General features: G+C 51.1%; 1 protein-coding gene across 1 annotated transcript; it reads right to left on the reverse strand.

Moving 5' to 3' along the window:
• Nucleotides 1-9,543: 9,543 nt before the first annotated feature.
• Nucleotides 9,544-14,278, reverse strand: LOC123119633 (disease resistance protein RGA5). The gene is made up of 4 exons (XM_044539492.1): nucleotides 13,333-14,278; nucleotides 11,500-12,312; nucleotides 10,081-11,443; nucleotides 9,544-9,724 (listed from the first exon to the last, which is right to left on the reverse strand). Exons 1-3 carry the CDS (start codon nucleotides 14,184-14,186, stop codon nucleotides 10,393-10,395), a joined length of 2,718 nt encoding a protein of 905 aa, XP_044395427.1. The 5' UTR covers nucleotides 14,187-14,278; the 3' UTR covers nucleotides 9,544-9,724; nucleotides 10,081-10,392.
• Between the last annotated feature and the right edge of the window lie 5,535 nt (nucleotides 14,279-19,813).

A 19,813-nucleotide genomic window follows, 5' to 3' on the forward strand; every position in this document is an offset into this window, starting at 1 on the left:
ACCGTTTAGTTAATTTTACCTAGCTTGATAGTTCATTTTTTTCCAGAAAAAAGACTATTGAATTGTTAGACCATAAGTGGGCTTAAACGGGATTAACAGGACCCGATTTACATCTCTACCGACGACCTTCATCTGCATGTATCCCATGAAGAATGATTAACATCTGCACAAGACTTTCCTGATAATGGGTTCTACACCGTTGCTTCCAAGGTACTGCAGTCCGAGTAAACTGTAGTATCTCTGCCTCCAGCCCTGTTAGTAAGAAGTGCAGTTTACCCTCAAAAAATCAAAGTTACCAAAAAACTTGATGTTTAGGCTACAGATCAAATGAGAGACACACAAAAACTACTGCTCCCTTCGACCTCGAAAACAAGCCCCTAATTTCCTTCCCTCTTTTCTAAAAAAACTACTACTTCCTCTTGGTCTTCGCCGATAGAGCAAACCTATGCCGCTTCAATCTCACGAGGTCAACTGACATAGCTCGCTTGATGCTCCCTGCATGTGGAGGATGCTCCTGCTGCCCCCACCGTCGGTCAAGTGACAAGCCCCAACCGGATGCACTAGCAACAACTCCATGCTCACCACATCATTGCCTGCTCTGGAACAACCACACCACGACTGACCTAGTGCTCCCATCGCAAGATTAGACTCCACGGCAATGCTTTCAATGAAGTAATGACACCTCGGGAGTCATGCCCTAAAGGCTGACTAGCTACCCCGGGAAAGCATCCCACGCGCTGGGATGCAAGCCCGCCGAAAGCCTCACACATATTGTTTGCGCCCCGGCTGATAGAGCCTAACGCCTCTAACGCTGGGATTTACGAGCGCATCGCCGGAAATCCTGAAATAAATCCAGAAATAATGCGAGCATCAGGATTTGAACCCTGATGGGTTGGGGATACCACTGTCCACCTAACCATCTCAATCACAGGTTGTTTCGCATCACCCCTTCATTTGTTTCCATTGAATAAAGAGTCGAAGACCGTACATTACGGCGTAATAATACCAAAAAAATGTGAAGAGCCAGACCTTAAAAAACCCGACTACTCGTATAATCACCATGGATGCCCTCTCCGGCGGCGGCGGCGGCGGCGAACGACTCCCAGCTATGGATGACCTCTCCAGCCGCAGCGCCGCTTCGCCTCCGCCTCTTACTCTTCCGCTTCCGCATGACGACCTCCTCCTGGAGATCCTCCTGCGCCTACCGCCCGAGCCAATCTACCTCCTCTGCGCCTCCCTCGTCTCCAAGCACTGTGCCGCCTGGTCCACGACGCCAGGTTCCTCCACCGCTTCTGCGCCTTCCACGGGGCGCCTCCCGTGCTCGGCTTCCTCAACAACCAGCCGGGGCCTCCCCTCTTCGTCCCCACCTCCGACGCCTTCGCTGCAGTCCCCTCCTCCACGTTGTCCCACGACTCCTGGTGGGCCTTGGACTGCCGCCACGGCCTCGCCCTCCTCCAAAACAGGAACTCCGGGAATCTCCTGGTCTGGCACCTCATGTCCGGCGAGCAGCGCTGCTTGCCGCGGCCGCCGCCGACGCTCGATGAGTACGATTGCGGACGCGGCTTCAACGCCGCGGTTCTCCGCGCGGCCGGCAACGAGGACCGCCTCGACTGCCCGTTCCTCGTGGCCATGGCGTTCACCCACGGCGTCGATGCTGATCTGACCTCCGCCTGCGTCTACTCTTCTGAGACCGGCATCTGGGGAGACGTCATCTCCGTCTCCACGCTAGAGGAAGTTGTGTCGTACCCAACGACTCTGATCGGAAACACGCTCTACTGGCCAATGAGCGCCGGTTGCATCCTTGAACTTGATTTGGCTAAGCATAACTTGGATACAAGCGAGGTGCCAAACGATATGTTTTGCTACTATGACGGCATTGTCCTCATGCCGGCCGAGGATGGAGGCCTTGGTTTTGCAGCGGTTGATGATCTCATTCTCCATCTCCACATGTTCTCAAGGGTGACCACCATTGACGGCACGCTAGTCTGGACGCTTCACAGAGCCATTGATCTGAACAAGTATTTTGCACCGAATGTGGTGCTGAGGTGTAAGACGGTTCCAGTGAGGACAATTGGTTTTGCTGAAGATGCTGATGTGGTTTTCATTTATGTTTTTGATTGCATCTACATGCTCCATCTCAAGTCTATGCAGTTTGGTGAGGTGTTCGAGAAAGGAATCTATGGCAGCATTTTTCCGTACACCAGTTCCTCTAGGAATGATGAAATGTAGTTGTATAAGTCGATGTCTTATTAACATACTCGTTATCCAAAGATGAACATTAATTTTTTTTTTGACGAAAGAGCAGCAGGATGCTGATTTTCATTGATGTAGTGGAAAGGACGGTACAGTTGCAAGAAAGGGTCAGGGAACCCTAGCAAATCAGGACTAGCAGCCCCGCGTAATTTCCTTGGCCTCTACCCGGAATCATGGTGGTTGGAAGAAACTGGTCATTGGGGCTAAGCCCGCTTGTAGCCACGATCTGGCCTCGTCTAGGATTCTGGAGTGGACTTGGTCCGTCGTGCTGGCCTTGGAGTTGAAAATCCGCTCGTTTCTCTCTTTCCAAATGCACCAGGATACCAGCAGGCAAGTGGCTCGCCATGTCGCCCGGCTTGCACGTGGTAGCGATCGTGTCTGCTTCCAGAACCGCGATCGGAGGCTGTTGCCAGTGTCCATCGGCAGGTTGGAGTAGGGGCTTCCCAGTGATTGCGCCGTCTTGAGCCAGACCTGTGCAGAGAAAGGGCAGGTCGCGACGAGGTGGACGGCAGTTTCCGGCGCTCCTCGGCATAGCGCGCAAACCGGGTCATGTGGTATTTGCCGGCGTTGAAGATTGTCCGCTGTGAGGCATTTGCCCCGCAGAAGGATCCAGGCGAAACACTTGGCACGCGGTGCTGCCTTGGCCGACCAAATGATTTCCTTGTCGTTGGTTGGGATGGCCCCTTGGAACATCATTCGGTATGCCGAGGCGGCGGAGAATTTTCCGTCGGCCGTCCACTTCCATCGCAAGGAATCTGCTCTGTCCTCCTGCAAAGTGATGCCCGCTGCCACGTCCCAGAGCTCGCATAGCTGGTGTAGCACTGCCGTGCTTGGATTTGGTTTGACATATCCCAGCCATGCGTTGCCGTCGAGCGCAGCCCTGAGTGTTAGCCTTCGTCCGTTGCAGTGCGCGAAGAGATCAGGCCATCGGTCTGCCGGCCTGCACCCCTGCGCCCAATGTGCGCGCCAGAAGCTTGTTTTTCGCCCGTCGCCAATGATGATTTCCGTGGAGGCTCTGAAGATGCAGTCGGCGGCCGGATCATGGGGCATTATCAAGTCCATCCATGGCCTGGCGTCGTCCGTCCAGCGTAACCAGTGCCAACGTGCCCGTAGCGCGGCCCCCTGGCGCTGCAGATCGAGTACTCCGAGGCCGCCTAGCTCGCGGGGCCTGCACACCTCCTTCCAGCTTACCAGACACTTGCCGGCCGGAGCGGCCTCATCTGCCGCCCACAGGAAGCCATGCCGCAGCTTGTCTATCATCTTGAGGAACCAGGTCGGTGGTGCGATGGCCATGATCCGGTAGATTGCCATCGCCGAAAGCACTGTCCTGACAAGCTCGATCCTGCCAGGGAGTGCGATTAATCTTGTCTTCCAGCCCCTTAGTCTCTTGGCCAGGCAATCTATGACAGGTTGCAGGTCGTCCCGGCGGAGTCTTGTGTCAGAGAGAGGCAGGCCCAGGTAGGTGATCGGCAGGGTCTTGGTGGAGCACTCCGTTTCCACAACCGTCTCTTCAACCTGCCTCAGCGCGCACGCGATTGGGGTAGCCGCGCTCTTTGTCCAGTTTGTCCGCAAACCAGAAGCAGAGCGGAAGAGGTCCAGCAGGGTGACGGCGGCATGCATCTCGGATCTTGAGGGGTTGATGAACAGCACGACGTCGTCCGCGTACATTGAAATTCTGAATGGCATCCTGATGGTGCCAATGCTTCGCAGCACCTGGGCTCGGCTAGCGGCCTCCATGAGGGCAGCCAGGGAGTCCATTATGATTGCGAAGAGCAGCGGCGACAGGGGGTCGCCTTGTCGGAGCCCCTGGCGGTGGTCTATTGTGTCAGAGAGATCACCGTTGATGTTGATCTTGGTTGAAGCGGTTGCAAGCAGCCCAGCTATCCAGTTAATCCACCGGCGGCCGAATCCTCTGGCTCGTAGCAGCTCCAGAAGGAACTCCCAGGAGACTGTATCGAAGGCTTTTGCAATATCTATTTTCAGAAGAATCGCCGGTGTTTTCCTCGCCTTAAGGGTCTTGATCATCGCCTGGACATACATGAAATTATCAAGTATGGAGCGCCGCTTGATGAACGCACTCTGGCAAGGCGCCACCAGGCCATCGATCACCGCCTGCAGTCGCCTGGCAAGGATCTTGGCGATAAGTTTGGCGACGCTGTGGATCAAACTAATAGGCTTGAAATCAGTCAGTTGCGAGGCCCCTTCAGACTTGGGTAGCAGGATCATGACAGCTGTGTTGAGCGCCTGGAAATTGGTGGAGTTGCATGTCGCGAACTTGGCGATCGCTTGCATCAGATCCGTCTTGATTATGTGCCAGCAACTCTGGTAGAAAAGGCCCGTAAATCCGTCAGGCCCGGGCGCCTTTTCTGCGTTGGTCTCGTTGATGGCTTCGAGAATCTCCTGCTCTCCGATGTCAGCTTCTAGGTGTTGCCGCAGATCATTGTTCGGTATGTATCCGAGGGCCGTGAAGTTGAGGGAAATAGAGCGCGGCGCCGGCTGCCCAAGCAAATCAGAGAAGAAGTTGCCGGCGAGCCGTAGCTTGTCCTGTTGGCCGGCGAAATTTTGTCCGAGGTGCATGAGGGATTGTATATGATTCTTCCTCCTTCTCGATGAGGCCTTCATGTGGAAAAACTTTGTGCAGGCATCTCCCTCTCTGATCCAGAGGACCCTTGCCCGTTGTCTCCAGAAGGAGCGTTGCAAGGCACTGATGCCAAGCAAACGCACCTTTAGATTGTTGCGGAAGCGATGCTCATCGGTGGTCAGGTCTCTGGTGTCTCTTGCTTTGTCCAGCCTGTATATCAGTTCATTGATCACATCGAGGGAGCGGTTCATCTGACTCAGGTTCCGGCTGTGCCAAGCTTTGAGCGCCCGGGCAACTCTATCGAGCTTGGTGCTCATGATCACATACGCATCTGGTGAGGCGACCGGTTGTTGCCAGGCCGTTGCAACCACCTCCTGAAACCCATCCATGCGGACCCAATAGTTCTCGAACCGGAAATGCCTGTTGTGTTTGAAGCCGATGTCGCAGGACAGCAAGAGCGGACAGTGGTCGCTGACAGCTGAGGAAAGTGCTTGCAGGAGGTATGAGGGGAAAAGATCATGCCATCCCTCGTTGAACAGAACCCTGTCAAGCTTGACCTTAGTTGCATGTTGTTGCTCGTTGCTCCAAGTGAAGGATCGTCCGTGAAGGTATAAGTCCTTGAGCTCCATGTCAGAGATGAAACGGCGGAAAGCGTTCATCATTCTCCGGTTGATCCGTGTGTTGGACTTGTCCGCCGCCTGACAAATGAGATTGAAATCTCCGACACATATTGTTGGGCCTGGGTTCGCATTCATGGTCGCCCTCAACTCTCCCAAAAAACTGATCTTGTCTGCGTCTGCCTGTGGCCCGTAAACCCCAATGATCCTCCATGCCTTCCCTGATTTCCGATGGCAGCAAGCCGCCGTAATGAAGGACTGGGAGCATTGCGTTGAGGAGACCGAAATCTCATCGTCTTTCCATGCCATGATGATCCCGCCCCGGGTACCGTCCGCTGGCTGGAAACAGAAACCAGTGAAGGCAGGCCCGCAGCACTCCCGAACAATCTCCGCGAAAACATCTGATAATTTTGATTCTTGGAAGCACACGAAGGATACATTAAACTGCTGCACTAATCTCCGTACTACGCCTCTTCTAGCAGCCGAGTTCAAGCCTCTGACATTCCAAACTAGCATTGGGCAACTATCCATGGAAAACTACTGTGTCGAAACTGCACCACCGGGGACTGCACTAGACCGCGAGGCTAGATGGTCCAGCCACAGGAGCTGCCTTGACTCCAGGAGCAGCCGCCAGGGCCGTGAGCGCCTCGATCTGGGCTTGGGTGAGCGGGCGCTCGAAAGAGAGCTCGTAGCGGCGCAGAGCCTCCTCCCGGGGCCGCTGATTCCGAGCTTCTGCATGATGAGCTGCCGCGCACGGGCCACCGCGTTCAGAGTGGCCGTGGTCTTGGAGGCAAGCCGCCCGCTGCGCCTGGGGTTTGGGATCGGTGAGCGTCGGCGGCGAGTCGCCCTCGTCTGCATGGCCGGGCGCGGCAGGATTGGTGGCGCGAGTGGGAGGGTCACGTCCGCGACCAGCTGGTCCACCGCGGTCCGTGGACCCACCATCCCTCCTGGCTGTGGGCCCTGTGCCTCCTGCGCCAGGGCCGTCAGCGCCCGGTCGGTCGCCTGCGGAACGAGCGGGGTGGCAGCCCGCCGGCAGTGCAGGCGCAGCCAAGCGGCAGCCCGCCGGGCTGACCCGTGCCCCCCAGCAGGCGAGGCGGGGGCCATGGCCGCGCCGGACAAACGGATCAGTCCAAGGCCGCTGACCAGAGGCGTCATCGGGGCCACCTGGCTCTGCCCGAGGGGGGGAGCCAGTGCAGCAGCGTCAGCGCTCGCCCTCCCAGGCGAATCATGGGGAGGGGATGTTTCCTCCTGGTTGTCGTGGATGGCCCCACCAGAGCTTGCCACAACAGGAGTCAGCGGGTCCTGCTCCCTGACAGTCAGCGGTTGGCTGCATGGCGCATGCGCATGCACGTCGGGGGCTGCGCCAGGGATCGCAGTCGCTACGCTCTCCGCGCCCCCCATCGCCGCCGCCAAGGGGGAGACGCGGAGCCGCCATTGAGGAAGCCGGTGATCTTGTCGTCGGTGACGATGGCGACCTGGCGCCCCTGGTACGGTCTGGCCCTCGCGCCTTCCAGGCGAGAGAAGACCGAGGTGCGCCACGAGGCGGACCGGGAGCCGTCAATGCTCCCACGCGCCCATGGAAGGGGCCGCACGCCGATGCGTTCCCCCTCCCGTCCCGCCCCAGGTCCGTCGCGGCCATGCGGGGCAGCGAACTCCTCGAGCTCGTCCAGGTGCACCAGCACCAGGCCCGCTGCACGCGCGGGCAGAGGGGGAGGGGGGTGGAGTGATCCACGGTCTGCACGAAGCCGGGCGGCAGGCGCAGGTGGTCGAGGGGGTCGATGTTGCGTCGTGGCTCGTGCGCGCCGAGCTCCACCCAGCGCGGAAGCTTGTCCGGTGTCTCTACCCACGCATAGAGTACGAAGAAGGAGGTGTCAGTCTCGTGGAGAGAATCGACCTCCACGGCGTCGATCCGGACCATCGGGAGCATCTTGGCGACCGCTGAGAGCGACCATGACCCCAGCGGCACGCCCTCGAGGAAGAGCCGAGCCCGGAAACGCAGCGTCTTGAGCTCGGACCGCGTGTGCCTCGACCAGTCCTTGATGGCGAACAGCGAGCCGCGGCTGTCGTGAAAGACACCGCGGTCGAAAACGGTGTCGCGCCAGAGCGGGTCGGTGAAGCGGGCGATGAAGGAGTCGAAGTAGAAAGAGACGAACACCGCCGACGGCGGCAGCTCCGGGAACTCCGCCATGATAGCCTCCTTGACTCTGGCCGGGTACATCCCCTCGGCCACCACCGAGATGAGCAGGGCAGTGGCGCGCAGGCGGATTTCCCTGTCGGCCATCTCCTGGGTGAAATCAAGGAGGACCGTGGAGCCAAGCGGACGCCTCTCCGGGGCGCCAGGGGTCAGCTCCGCCTGAGCCATAGCTGCAGGCGCGGGGAGGGAGGCGGCCATGGCGACCGGGGTGTCGGGGAAGACTAGCCGCTGGTGGGCAGGCGGACGAGTGGCCGGGGGAGGCCCGCCGGCGGCGCGTGGCGGAGGAGGAGGCCGGGTGGGTCGGGGGCCGCAGAGAGGTGGGAGCGGCTGGCGAGGGAGGTGCTTGAAATGGCTGTTCTTGCGTATGTGGCCAAGGCGCGCGCAGTGGATGCAGCGGGTGCGGCTTGTGCAGCGCAGAGTGGGATGGGCGGGTTCAAGGCACCGAGGGCAGCGGCCGACGAGGTCGGCCTTATAGGAGTAGTGGAAGTGGCGCGATGTTGCAGCCCTAGCCGGAGGGGGTGTTGCGTGGCTCCGTCTCCGAGAGACCAGCTGCCAGGTCGCTTCACCATCAATGGCCCGGCTGGGAGGCAGCCTAGGGCGGCTAGGCTGCGGCGCAGCAATAACTGCGGTGGCAATGGCCGAGGACCCGGAGGCATGGGGGGCCGGAGTGGTGATTGCAACCGGAGACGCGGGCTCGCCCATGCCGAGCCGGACGGCCGAGGCGTAGGACCGCGGTGTCAAAGGGGAGCATCCCCCCTCAGATCCACTGTCCGAGAGGCATAGGCGAGCCTCCGAGCCCGGCGTGCCCGGATGATGCGGCGGAGACAGCGGCAGCGGGCCAGCCATGTGGCCGCGAGACCAGCGGTGGGGAGACGCGCCGGAGCTCACCGTGGCCGAGATGGCCACGGGCGGGGCAGGGGAGGAGCGGAGGGTTCGAGTGTTGGTCGCTCTCAGCAAATTTTTGGTTCCCTTCTGCGGATCGCACCAGAGGTCAAACCTCAGGATGAACGCTGCATCGCGGATGGAGTCGAAAGGACGCAATGCAGATGAACATTCATGTTATATATGCACTCTTCAAATTCTTGTTTTGCACATCCTGCTGATGCTTCTAATTAATTTCGCAACAGTACTAGTCTGCTCATTTCTGTTTTTTACAAGTGATTCATGCGTGCAAACAGGTGAAAAATCTAGGTATGCACTGACGTTCTTCCCTATTGCAAGTGTTCCAGATATACAGTATATATCATCATCCCGACCTAGATTATACCATGTGTTAGGTCATTATGAAGACCTGCATTCAACAGACACAAACAGGGATTCACAAACAAAAAGGTGGACGTGTAGTCACTTTTGCCCTGTAGAGAAAATTATTTACACGAGAGCAATAGAGGTTGGGATACATACTAGCAGTGTCAAATAACATAGTGACACTGAAAATCAACGAATTAGGTTGTCAATACAAAACTTCCAGCCCTACTTAGCAATACCACAGCTCAGCCTAGCAAATGATCCATACAGAGTACAGACCAATGTAGTAATCTGCTTGTTGGATGTGCATCAAAGGGATCTAAAAAAACTGATATCGTGATAAGAAATTTTCAGCAACCTCGTGAGTTATAAATACACAACACAATATTCAGGATAACAAGTTGGACTGGTTGATTTCTGAGAGCTGACTTGTGACCTCGGATGACTTATTATGACCTCGGATGACTTATTATAAGTTCTCAAGAATATTATCCCAAACCATCTGCTTTTTAGCCTCTGATTACCCATAGCTGTATGTTGAAGTAGTTTCTTTGAGGGCTGCAGTGCAGCTCGCTTTATCCAGAAGAAAATCATCTGTTTAGATGAATATTGAAATAGAAGTTCTGTAGTCATTTTTGTATACATGGCTCCTCTTCTATTATGTCTCGGTACTAGTTGCTTTTACTGAATTACTGTTTGACGCCATGAATTACACAACGCTGGATAAAGAAGGTGACCTGATATGCGTTCTGATCCATCTTGCATGAAAGAAGGTGACAGAAAGGCCCTAATCCTTGACATGAGCAAAGGATGCTTCCAATGATAAGCCCCCTATGAATCAGCAAAAATCCCAGGTCATGAGGAGCATCTAGGGCGACGGACAGTATGATAGAACTGTCATAAGAACTGAATGCTAGGAGTATAAAGCATACATCAACTCAATTTGCCATTGTTCACTAGGTAACATAAATAAGAATGCATTGCGAAAAGCAAGATATATGATATAGACTACAGCCTGAAAAGTAGTGATAGAAGGAGTGGCCACATTTTACTTCTCTCATTATTATGGTAGGTGGATGGGCCAGTGTCATATAAGTTTTTGCCTTCAGAGGTCCATCGTGATATCTCAAATCATGAATTCTTTAAGTGCCAGAAAGGAAAATTAGTGAGAAAAAAAGTACATATACCTTCCAAAATGACTGGCACATACTGCGGTGCAAAATCTATGACAATGTATACCAGTTTCGACATACAAATCAACAGATTGTTGTGCATAACTGTCGCCTTCCATGTTGTGTTCGTCTCTATCTTGTGAGATCAAAATCATGAAGAACATGTCTGCAGGCTTGCTAAACTTAACTTCATATGAACCCTGTTGGTGAACATGAAATGAATGACCTTTGAATAGTACCTCAAATCAATCTAATCATTGCAGATCTTCTGTTTTTTTCAGGTTAACACTGCATCGCCTTTCGGGCATATCTTCTGCCAATCCATCACTACACAAACTTAACCTGGGGGTTGCTGGTGAGCAGCTTAACTTCCTTATCTATAGCATACTTTGCAGACTTCATTGCAGGAGTACGGTTAATGCTGACTTCAATGTAGTTAAGACGCAAAAGGTGTTGGATGCCGGAACCTATACAACCATATGTAGAGAGTGCTTCATCTGCATCGAATGCAAGGAAAAGCTTTTGGAGCTTCGGCATAGCTCCTTCTTTAAATACCAATCCTGGTCCAAATATATTGTGGAAGCATAGATGCCTTAATGATTGGAATCCATTGCAGCTGACCGAGAGTCCTTCTTTAGGAATTTCCTCTGCAGACAGACAAAGCACGCAAAGCGCATACAAACCTTCGAGCATGTGCAAGTCTCTCCCATGCATTTGATCAACACCAAAATCTAAGTAGGTGAGTTCAGAGAGCAAGGGACTAATCCACTTCGGGAACAAGGGTAAATTGTCATCCCTATAACCTTGCAAAACAAACTTGTGGAGGAGACGCGGAGGAGAGCACCATGGATCTGCGAAGCACGTAGGAGGACCACAACCCATGTTGATGATATGTAGGGAGCGAAGGTTGTTTTCCCCAAGCTTACAAAGAGCTGTACTGATTTGTCCATCATCACAATAAGTATGCTCAAAATGTATTCCAAGCACTCTCAACTGTCTCAAATTCTGCAGATCCTTCCCAAAGTTTATAGAGCTCTTGGAGCCATTGATCTCCCAAAGCTCTTGAAGAGCTTCCATGTTGCCAAATCCATCCGGCAATCTGAGTCGCTGACCAACCAGGTGTCTCAGCCGTTTTAGATGAACAATAGATTCCGGCAACTCTGCTATCCCACTTCCTCTTAGGTCAAGCGTTTGCAAATAGTCTAGCTTCCTGATTTGGATTGGGAGGTTCTTAACATTTGTGTTCCGCAGACCCAAATATCTCAAATGAATTAAGCTTCCGATGTTTTTGAGGTGGTCCTCTTTCAAACTATTACAATCCTCTAGATATAGTACACGAAGAATCTGTAGGTCCAGAAGAGGGGGCATCCAGGTAATGCTACCGAACACATGAAGTGAACGGAGATGAGACATATTCATGTTTTGCTGTGATACCTCGGCTGCATGCTCATCTTTTTATGGATGTACAACCTGCGAATCTTGTCACGTTGAGATGGGATGTGCTGAGCATCTAATACAGAAACAAAATTTTCTTCATTTGACCGAGTGACAATGAAGTCAAGTACTATATCATGGACTCGACATGAAATCGCTTCACCATCATATTTAAATTCCTGTTGAATCATATTCCTGTTGATGAGCTCGTTAAAATAACTCTCTCCTACTTCCTCCAAAGTATATCCATGCTTCGGAACAACAAATCCCTCGGCAATCCATCTCCATACCAAGCTATATTTGCCAATGATGTAATCTTCCGGGAACATGCTAAGGTACAATAAGCATGTCTTCAGAGGCTGGGTTAGATCACAATAGCTGAGAGACAATATCTTATCTATCACTTCTAGCTCTTTATCTTTTTCTTTTCCATGTGCAGAACAAACAGAGTCTCTCACTCTCTCCCATTCTTCCCTTCTTACAGGTTTGCTAGCCAACAAGCTAGCTATATTTACTATGGCCAATGGTAAACCATCACATTTATGCAGTATATCATCCATAATCCCCTCTAGCTGACTAGGGCATTCAGCTGCAACCACGAAAGTCCTTTTCAGAAATAATATTTTGGAGTCATTGTTGCTAAGAGGTTTCATTGGATAAACAAAGCCTTCATTTGAAGTGCAACAAAATTCAGCTACTTTGTTGATGCGTGTTGTCGTAATTATTCTACTGCCATGGAAATTCTTCGGAAGAGCACATTGTATTTGTTCCCATGCCGATTTACTCCATATGTCATCAACGACAACAAGGTACCTGTAATGCCAGTTTATGTGTAAGATTAAAGCTACAAGGGATCCCATAAGGAAATGACATGAGTTGTCAAATAAAAAGCACACAAATATTAAATTGTTTGACTGTATCATTCAAAACCATCTACAAAACCACCCTCAGAATCTGAATTTACTGATTTTGACATTTGAGGGCTGCAAATTAAACAGTGTTGAGTTGAGATGTAGCTAATTTAGAACATATCAACATTTGAGAAACCAAAAGTAGTTTTTTTCTGTTCATATGGTCTGTTATGTTCTGTTCTATAGAATCACACTGCTGCATCCTTTATCAAGGCAAGCACTTAAATCTGGTTGATGCATTCTGACCTCTGGGCCAGAGTGTGATTAATGGTTATGATACTCCTGATGCGAGGAATCCAACAGCTATAGAGGACTGTTCCATTGCAGCCTTGCAGGGTGACCCAGTGGTTGCCTGTCAGACTCCAAATTTCTCCCTGATGTGGCGCTTTGAGTCAATAAAAACTCCTACCGGGAAAAGTATATCGTTTGATATATGAAAAAAAGAAAAAGTATATCCTCTAAACATTAATCCCCATACAAAAAAAGAGCAGGGGAGAATATATATAGAAATGGAGAAGGAACATGTTATTGCAAATTTGCTCCCTAAAGCCTTTCTGGGATTATACCGCTGCATTTGCATCAGAATCATTTTTGTGATGATATATTACCTTTTTTTTCTGTTGAGTTATGTTTTATAGTAAATGAAGATTACCAGTTAGTGCTTATTGGCCATTGTTTCATTGAAGGGGAGCCTGCTCTTCTCATAAATACTGTGGTGGACTGGCAGTGCCATCTAATTTTGTACAGAAAATATCATACCATCATATCAATAGAGAGAATGTTACCATATCTATTTGTCCTTTTGAGTTTCTAATCTAGTTTATTTGTGGCAATTAAACCCATGAAATACAAAAAAAGTTGTATAGATGAAATACTTTAGTTACTGTAGTAACACATGTGTACAACAATTTGAGCAGTTTACCTTTGATTTTCGAGATGTGCTCTTAGCCTATCGATAAGATGCCGCTCACTGCATGATCTTGTTGACAGGTATTTGTCAGATTTTCTGTCAGTGTTCTCGATTTCCAGGAGCAAATCCCTCAGGATGTTAACCATGGTAGGCTTTCGTGATACAGAGACAAAAGCAGAACAGGAAAATTTACCCTTAATTTTCTGGTACACCTGATTAGCAAGAGTAGTTTTGCCTGAACCTCCAGAGCCAACAATAGAGACAACCCTGCACTGCTTCACCGGATCGCTCTCTTCATCGATGAACCGACTGATTAATTCTTCGCTTGGACCCTCAACAGCCACAAGCTTCTCCGCCTCCACATAGAGTGCTGGCAAGCGGGGATCAATCTCCGTGTGCATGACACCAGGATTGCAGTCATCGATCTTGTACTTCAGATGCCGCTCATATGTTCCGTTCACAAGGGCCTTGAGTTGCTGGATCTGATCGGCAAACCTATGGCGATATTTAAGCTTCTTCAGCTTCCGCATGCTCTTGCGGAAGAGCCCCTTGATGCCGGTGACACTCCCGGGTGGTTCATGATCTACATGATGCATGAAAAGGTCGATGCAGTCCTCGATGTTATACGCCGCTTCCCGCACGTCGTTCATCCAGGCGCTGACTTGCACGTCCGGATTCTCCATCATGGCGTACTTCTCCAGGGCGATATTGATGGTGATCAGCTCTCTCCTGAGAGATTCCACCTTCTTCTTGACGCCTTTGACCTTGGAAAACTCCTCCTCCATGAGCTTGCTGAGCTTGCCGAGGAGTGGACCAATCACCCCGGTGAAAGCACTCACCATGATTTTCTCGCCAACCCCTGCCATCAACCCCCCTCCCTGCTCCTCACAATGTTTAGTGGCTGGATTGTGATGTGGTAGAGGAACTAAACTGTATCAGGGATATTGCAACACGATGTGAAGTTGTCCTGGAAAGTAGTCAATAGATCCTTTGCCTCTCCTTATGATACGGCAATCACGCGTTTTTCGATGCTTGGCCATCAAGATGTGCACAAAGTCAATGCGTTGAAGTGGCTAAGCCTTGGAAGGTACAGCTAGCTAGCTTGATTAATCTTATCCCCACTACACCCACCCAACACCATGCCATGTCAACGAATCCATCGTTATCAGCGCTCCCTAAACTGCAGCCCCTCTAAACTTATAAGAGCATCTAGAGCAGCTTGCTAAAAAATCAGTTGTTCCTGAGAAGGACAACACTTTGATCTCCATTGTTCTTGAGGAGGTAGAGCTGAATGTGCTTGATCATGTTCTGGCTGGAGATGCTGAGCTTAGGAAGTACTCCCTCCGTTCCTAAATATAAGTCTTTGTAGATATTCTACTACGGACTACATACGGAGCAAAATGAGTGAATCTATACTCTAAAATGCATCTATATACACCCGTATGTGTTTCATAGTGAAATCTCTACAAAGACTTGTATTTAGGAACGGAGGGAGTAGCAAAGAACTGACAATTCAGTTGAGATGAAGCGTGCTGATCTTTCAGCTGCAGTGAAGGTCAAGAGGCACCAGTGTAATGCCTGTGGGAAGTCATTTGGGTCAGGGTCAGCGTTGGGAGGGCACATGAGGTGGCACCTTCCTAGATCCAATGATCGCCGTCATGGGTTCGCCGAAAGCCCTGATTCTGTTGTGATGGAAGAGCAAAAGCAGAAGCTTGAATTGCCCACCAAGTTTCTTGATCTCCGGCTTCCAGCTCTCACTGACATCACTATTTTCTCGGGCTTGAAATCTGAACCTGAGCCGTGGCGTGTTGCAAGCAGCGTTCACTGAGCCAATGCCAATGCACACAGTTGTCTGAACTGCTACAGTCACTTCACTTCTGTGTATAGTCAATCAGCCTGATAGCAAAACTTCCAATTTGTCCATTTGTAAATAGTCACAAGCTTTGCACTGATCCTTCTCTTTACCAGCAAATTTTTCGTGGCAGTAAAGGCCAAGGATCGTATGCAGTTGCTTGGTTGGTGCACAGTACAGCACCTTTGCTCAGTTGAATGCACAAGCATGAGATTGTGTCATTCTAGCACTAACTAATGATCTGGAGTTGCCTAACTGCCGTATGCTTTCTCCTTGCACACTTGTGTTTCTGTAAATGTTCATATCTTGAAATGGTTCTGCAATAAAAGAGAAGCAGGTCAGAATTTTTTTTCAATTTGTTACTGTATTTGTTTATTCTGTTGGCTTTTTGGATGTGGTAGCAAGAAATAAATAATCACTGCTCTGATTGTCACTGTCGTGGCACTGTCAATGGCATGCATTATGGCATTGGTTTTTGTGTTCAACTGGTTTCTTGTGAATGAGGCATTCTGCTATGCTCCCTGGACTGAAAATCTGGATTTGCAGTTGTCTGTGTCAAAGTTTGCATTTCCTTGATGTGGTTTGCTGCAGTTTCTCTATCTTCCACTTTTTGGTGGTTTCTCGCTGAAACTCTGCCTGTGTGCAGCTAATGGTAAGTGCAGTGATCCTGCTGCCCCTAATTTGGTTTAGGTCATGGACTGCACCGTGAATGCATGTCCTGATGTTCCAGTCCCAGAGTGATGATGGACTAACTGTATTTGAATATTTTCAGACACAGAGATAATGCATGTCCTGATGTTCCAGTCCCAGAGTGATGATAGACTAACTGTATTTGAATATTTTCAGACACAGAGATCTTCTGCAATGGATTTGTTGATGCGCACAGATTTATTTCCTCCTTCGCAAGAGTGACCGTGCTGCGGCATGTGTAATTTGGGATGCAGTTTCAGTGGCCATATTAGCTACTCCCCCCGTCCGGAAATACTTGTCATCAAAATAAATAAAAGGGGATGTATCTAAATGTATTTTAGTTCTAAATACGCCCCTTTTTGTCCATTTTGATGACAAGTATTTTCGGACGGAGGGAGTACATGAAAGGTAACACAGCTGTGTTTGCCCCCCTTCTCTATCACTATACTAAGTCTGACGACCTTCATCTGCATGTGTCCCATGAAAAATGGTTAAAATCTGCATAGGACTCGCCTGATAATGGGTTCTACACCATTGCTTCCAAGGTACCGCAGTCCGATTGAACTTTAGTCTCTTTGCCTCCAGCCCTGTTAGTAAGAACTGCGGTTTACACTCAGAAAATCGAAGTTACCGAGAAAGTTGGTGTTTAGGCTACTGATCAAACGAGGAACACACAAAAACTGTTCAGGAATTTCAAGAAATATTCCTATTTTCAAAATTTGCTCCGAAATTTTTAAAAAATGGGAATATAAAAAAAATCCCGTTTTGAAAGTTTGTCCATGAATTAAAAAAATGTTCATGTTTTCAAAAAGAATTCACAGATTCAAAAAATGTTCCTGTTTTCAAAATTTGTTCACAAAGTCAAAAAAGTTCATGTTTTAAAATTTGTTCAAAAATTCAGAAGTTTTGGAAACTTCAAGAAAATCACGTTTTGATTCTTTTTCAATTTCCAAAATGTTTCGCATTTTTGTATTTTGTTCCTATTTTTTAAAAAATGTTCACTTTTTCATTTTTTCCATAAATTCAAGAAATATTCGCATTTTCAGTTTACTTATTGTTTAAAAAAAAGGCTCGAGATTCCCAGAAATGCTTGTGTTTAAAAAACTTTTTTCAAAAGGAAAATCATGTTTGAAATTTCAGAAAATGTTTAAATCTGCCGCGCTTATCGTTCATATATGGCGAGATGCCTATTTAGACATAAAATCTCTTTGAGTACAGCGGCAACCTGCATGAAGCACTATCTCTAGGTAATGTGCAACGCGCGTCACATAGGAGCTCCCGGCCGATAGAGCCCAACGCCTCCAGCTCATATCTGACCGTCGGCACCCGATTGGGTCTGATCCGGATGAAATCATGTGCAGCCATGGGCCACGCACATCCATGCAAGAGGGTGAGAGAAGAGCCCAACGTCGCCGACGCCGCATCGGCTTTGCCCCACGGAGGATGGAGAGAAGGGTTGGTGGAGGGAGGTTGTCCGACGGCTAGGGTTTCGCACTCGGGTCGCTCGTGGGGAGTAAGAGCATCTCTTGCAGACCTCGTATAAGCTCGGCGAACTACGTTTTTCCGGCCGTTATACGAGACGGCCCAAAAAAAGGCCCGAGCAGTTCCCCAAAAACGGCCCGTCCTGTAAAAACTTTAAACTTTATGGGAGGCTCGTAAACCACCCCCCAATCCGCTATATATGCCGGCGCCCGGGCAATTTAAGGTATCCGTCCGCCTTTTCCTCTATCCCTCTCCCCCACGTTTCATCCACTCCGGCGAGAAAATCGAGTGAGCTCCGGCAGCGTTTTGCGGCAAGGTTTTCCGCCGTATCTTCGCGGCAATGGCGTCCGCGGGTGTGGGGCGTGGCGGCGGCAGGGGGTTCGGCGATCGCGTGGGTTCGGGTGTCCCGGGGGGTTTGGCAGTCGCGGCTGGTTCGCCGGCCGCAAACGGCACAACGACGACGAGGCCGGCGGCTCCGGCCTTCGCCCTCCCGTGTCGGACAGGCAAAGGGAGACGGCGCGCACCCGCCGCGTGAAGTCCCACAACGTCAGATCGCGGGCTTGGGCGAATTTCCGTTGCTTCGGCAACCTCTTCGATCCGGCCATCAAGTGTCATAGGGTGGCCGAGCGCGCTTGGTTTAAGGAGAAGGAGGTTGCCGTAGCCGGAGATGGAGTTGCGGCCACGCGCGTGCCGGCGCTCCTAGAGGAGTACGAGCTCGCGGCGACCCTCTCCGACATGCTCATCTACTACAACCTCCACAACAACGAGCCCCGCGACGGCAGCGACGAATAGATCTATGCTATGCGTGTTTGATTTCGGTTTTGTATTAAAAACTCCTCTACGCTATGCGTGTGATGAACTCCCCTATGCTATGCTTACGATGAACTCCCAGATACCCGCAAAAAAATAGATGAACTCCCAGATGTTTTAGCGCGAGCTAGTATATTTAAATTTGCAGGATCGATATGTAGGATCTGTTCTGGCTGTGCGCCTGGTGTCCTGCAAAAAACATTTGCGGTACCATAAACTTTTTTTGGGACGGCGGGTTGCTGGATCTGCCAGAGATCGTTTTAAGTCCGAAACTGGTTTGGACATCAACCCTTGATTTTGTTTCCATTGAATGAGTCGAAGACCGTCCAGGGTAATAATACCCAAAAGAGTGCCCCTAAAACAAACAAAAACCAAAAATGTGAAGAGCCATACCTTAAAACCCCGACTATCCTATAATCGCCATGGATGCCCTCCCGGCTGCGGCGACGGCGACAGCGGCGGCGAACGAAGTTATGGATGACCTCTCCGGCCGTAGCGCCGCCTCGCCTCCGCCTCTTACTCTTCCGCTTCCGCATGACGACCTCCTCCTGGAGATCCTCCTCCGTCTACCGCCTGAGCCAATCCACCTCCTCCGCGCCTCCCTCGTCTCCAAGCACTGGCGCCGCCTCATCCACGACGCCAGGTTCCTCCGTCGCTTCCGCGCCTTCCACGGGGTGCCTCCCGTGCTCGGCTTCCTCAACAACCAGCCGGGGCCTCCCCTCTTCCACTAGTAGAAAAAGAGCCTTTAGTCCCGGTTCGAGTATTTGACAAAAACCTACCACATTAGGGGTTACCGTCCCACAGAACTACCACTTTCAAAAAAGTGACTGATAACTACCAAAAATTTCTAATTTTGTGACTAAAAACTACCACTTTTGAAAAAAGGCCAGTTTAGACAATTTAAACACGTTTATGACATGCGGGGCCCACCCGTCAGAGCTGATGTGGCGGCAAAGTCAACAACGTTTATTTTGACCGTTACGTTGACTGTTATTACAAGTGGGGCCCACCTGTCAGCATCAATCTTTTTCTTCCTTCTCTTCCTCTCTCACTTTGGCATTTCGTTGAACACTTGTTGTGCACCCGGGCTTGAGCTTCGAACTCCTCCATGACGACGCCCCGGCGCAGCACCTCCCTGGCGTTGGTTGGGGACTGGAACGGCGGCGCAACCACGACGGCTGGAACTATGGAAGCGGCCGCCGAAGCTGACGGAATTTCCTCCGAGGCCGTCGGCGCCACCACCGGACGCAGCTCCTCGACGACGGCCTCCTTGAGGATCTTGTGCTCGAGCAACTCGGTGCGCAGGCGGGACTCACGCTCCTGCAGCTCCTCGACGAGGCGCGCAAGCTTGGCGGCGCCCGGCACCGTGGCCGCGCACCGGCTACACCTGCACGGAGTACGGGAGGTGGGCGACGAGGAGCCCCAGGAGCTCATGTGGGAGCTCGGACCAAGGCAAAGCCTCCTCCAGCTCCTCGACGAGGCGCACGAGTTCGGCGGCGTCCGGCACCGTCGTGCGGGCCGGCTGCACCTGCACGGAGGAGCAGGAGGCGGGCGACGAAGCGCCCCAGGAGCTCATGTGGGAGCTCGAACCAAGGCGAGTATTAGCTAGGTTGGTTCGTGCATGCCGGTGGCGGTTGTCGCCGGCAGAGGTGACCTCGT

The sequence above is a fragment of the Triticum aestivum genome, chromosome 5D, assembly GCF_018294505.1.
Source record: "Triticum aestivum cultivar Chinese Spring chromosome 5D, IWGSC CS RefSeq v2.1, whole genome shotgun sequence".
NCBI classification, from domain to species: Eukaryota; Viridiplantae; Streptophyta; class Magnoliopsida; order Poales; family Poaceae; genus Triticum; species Triticum aestivum.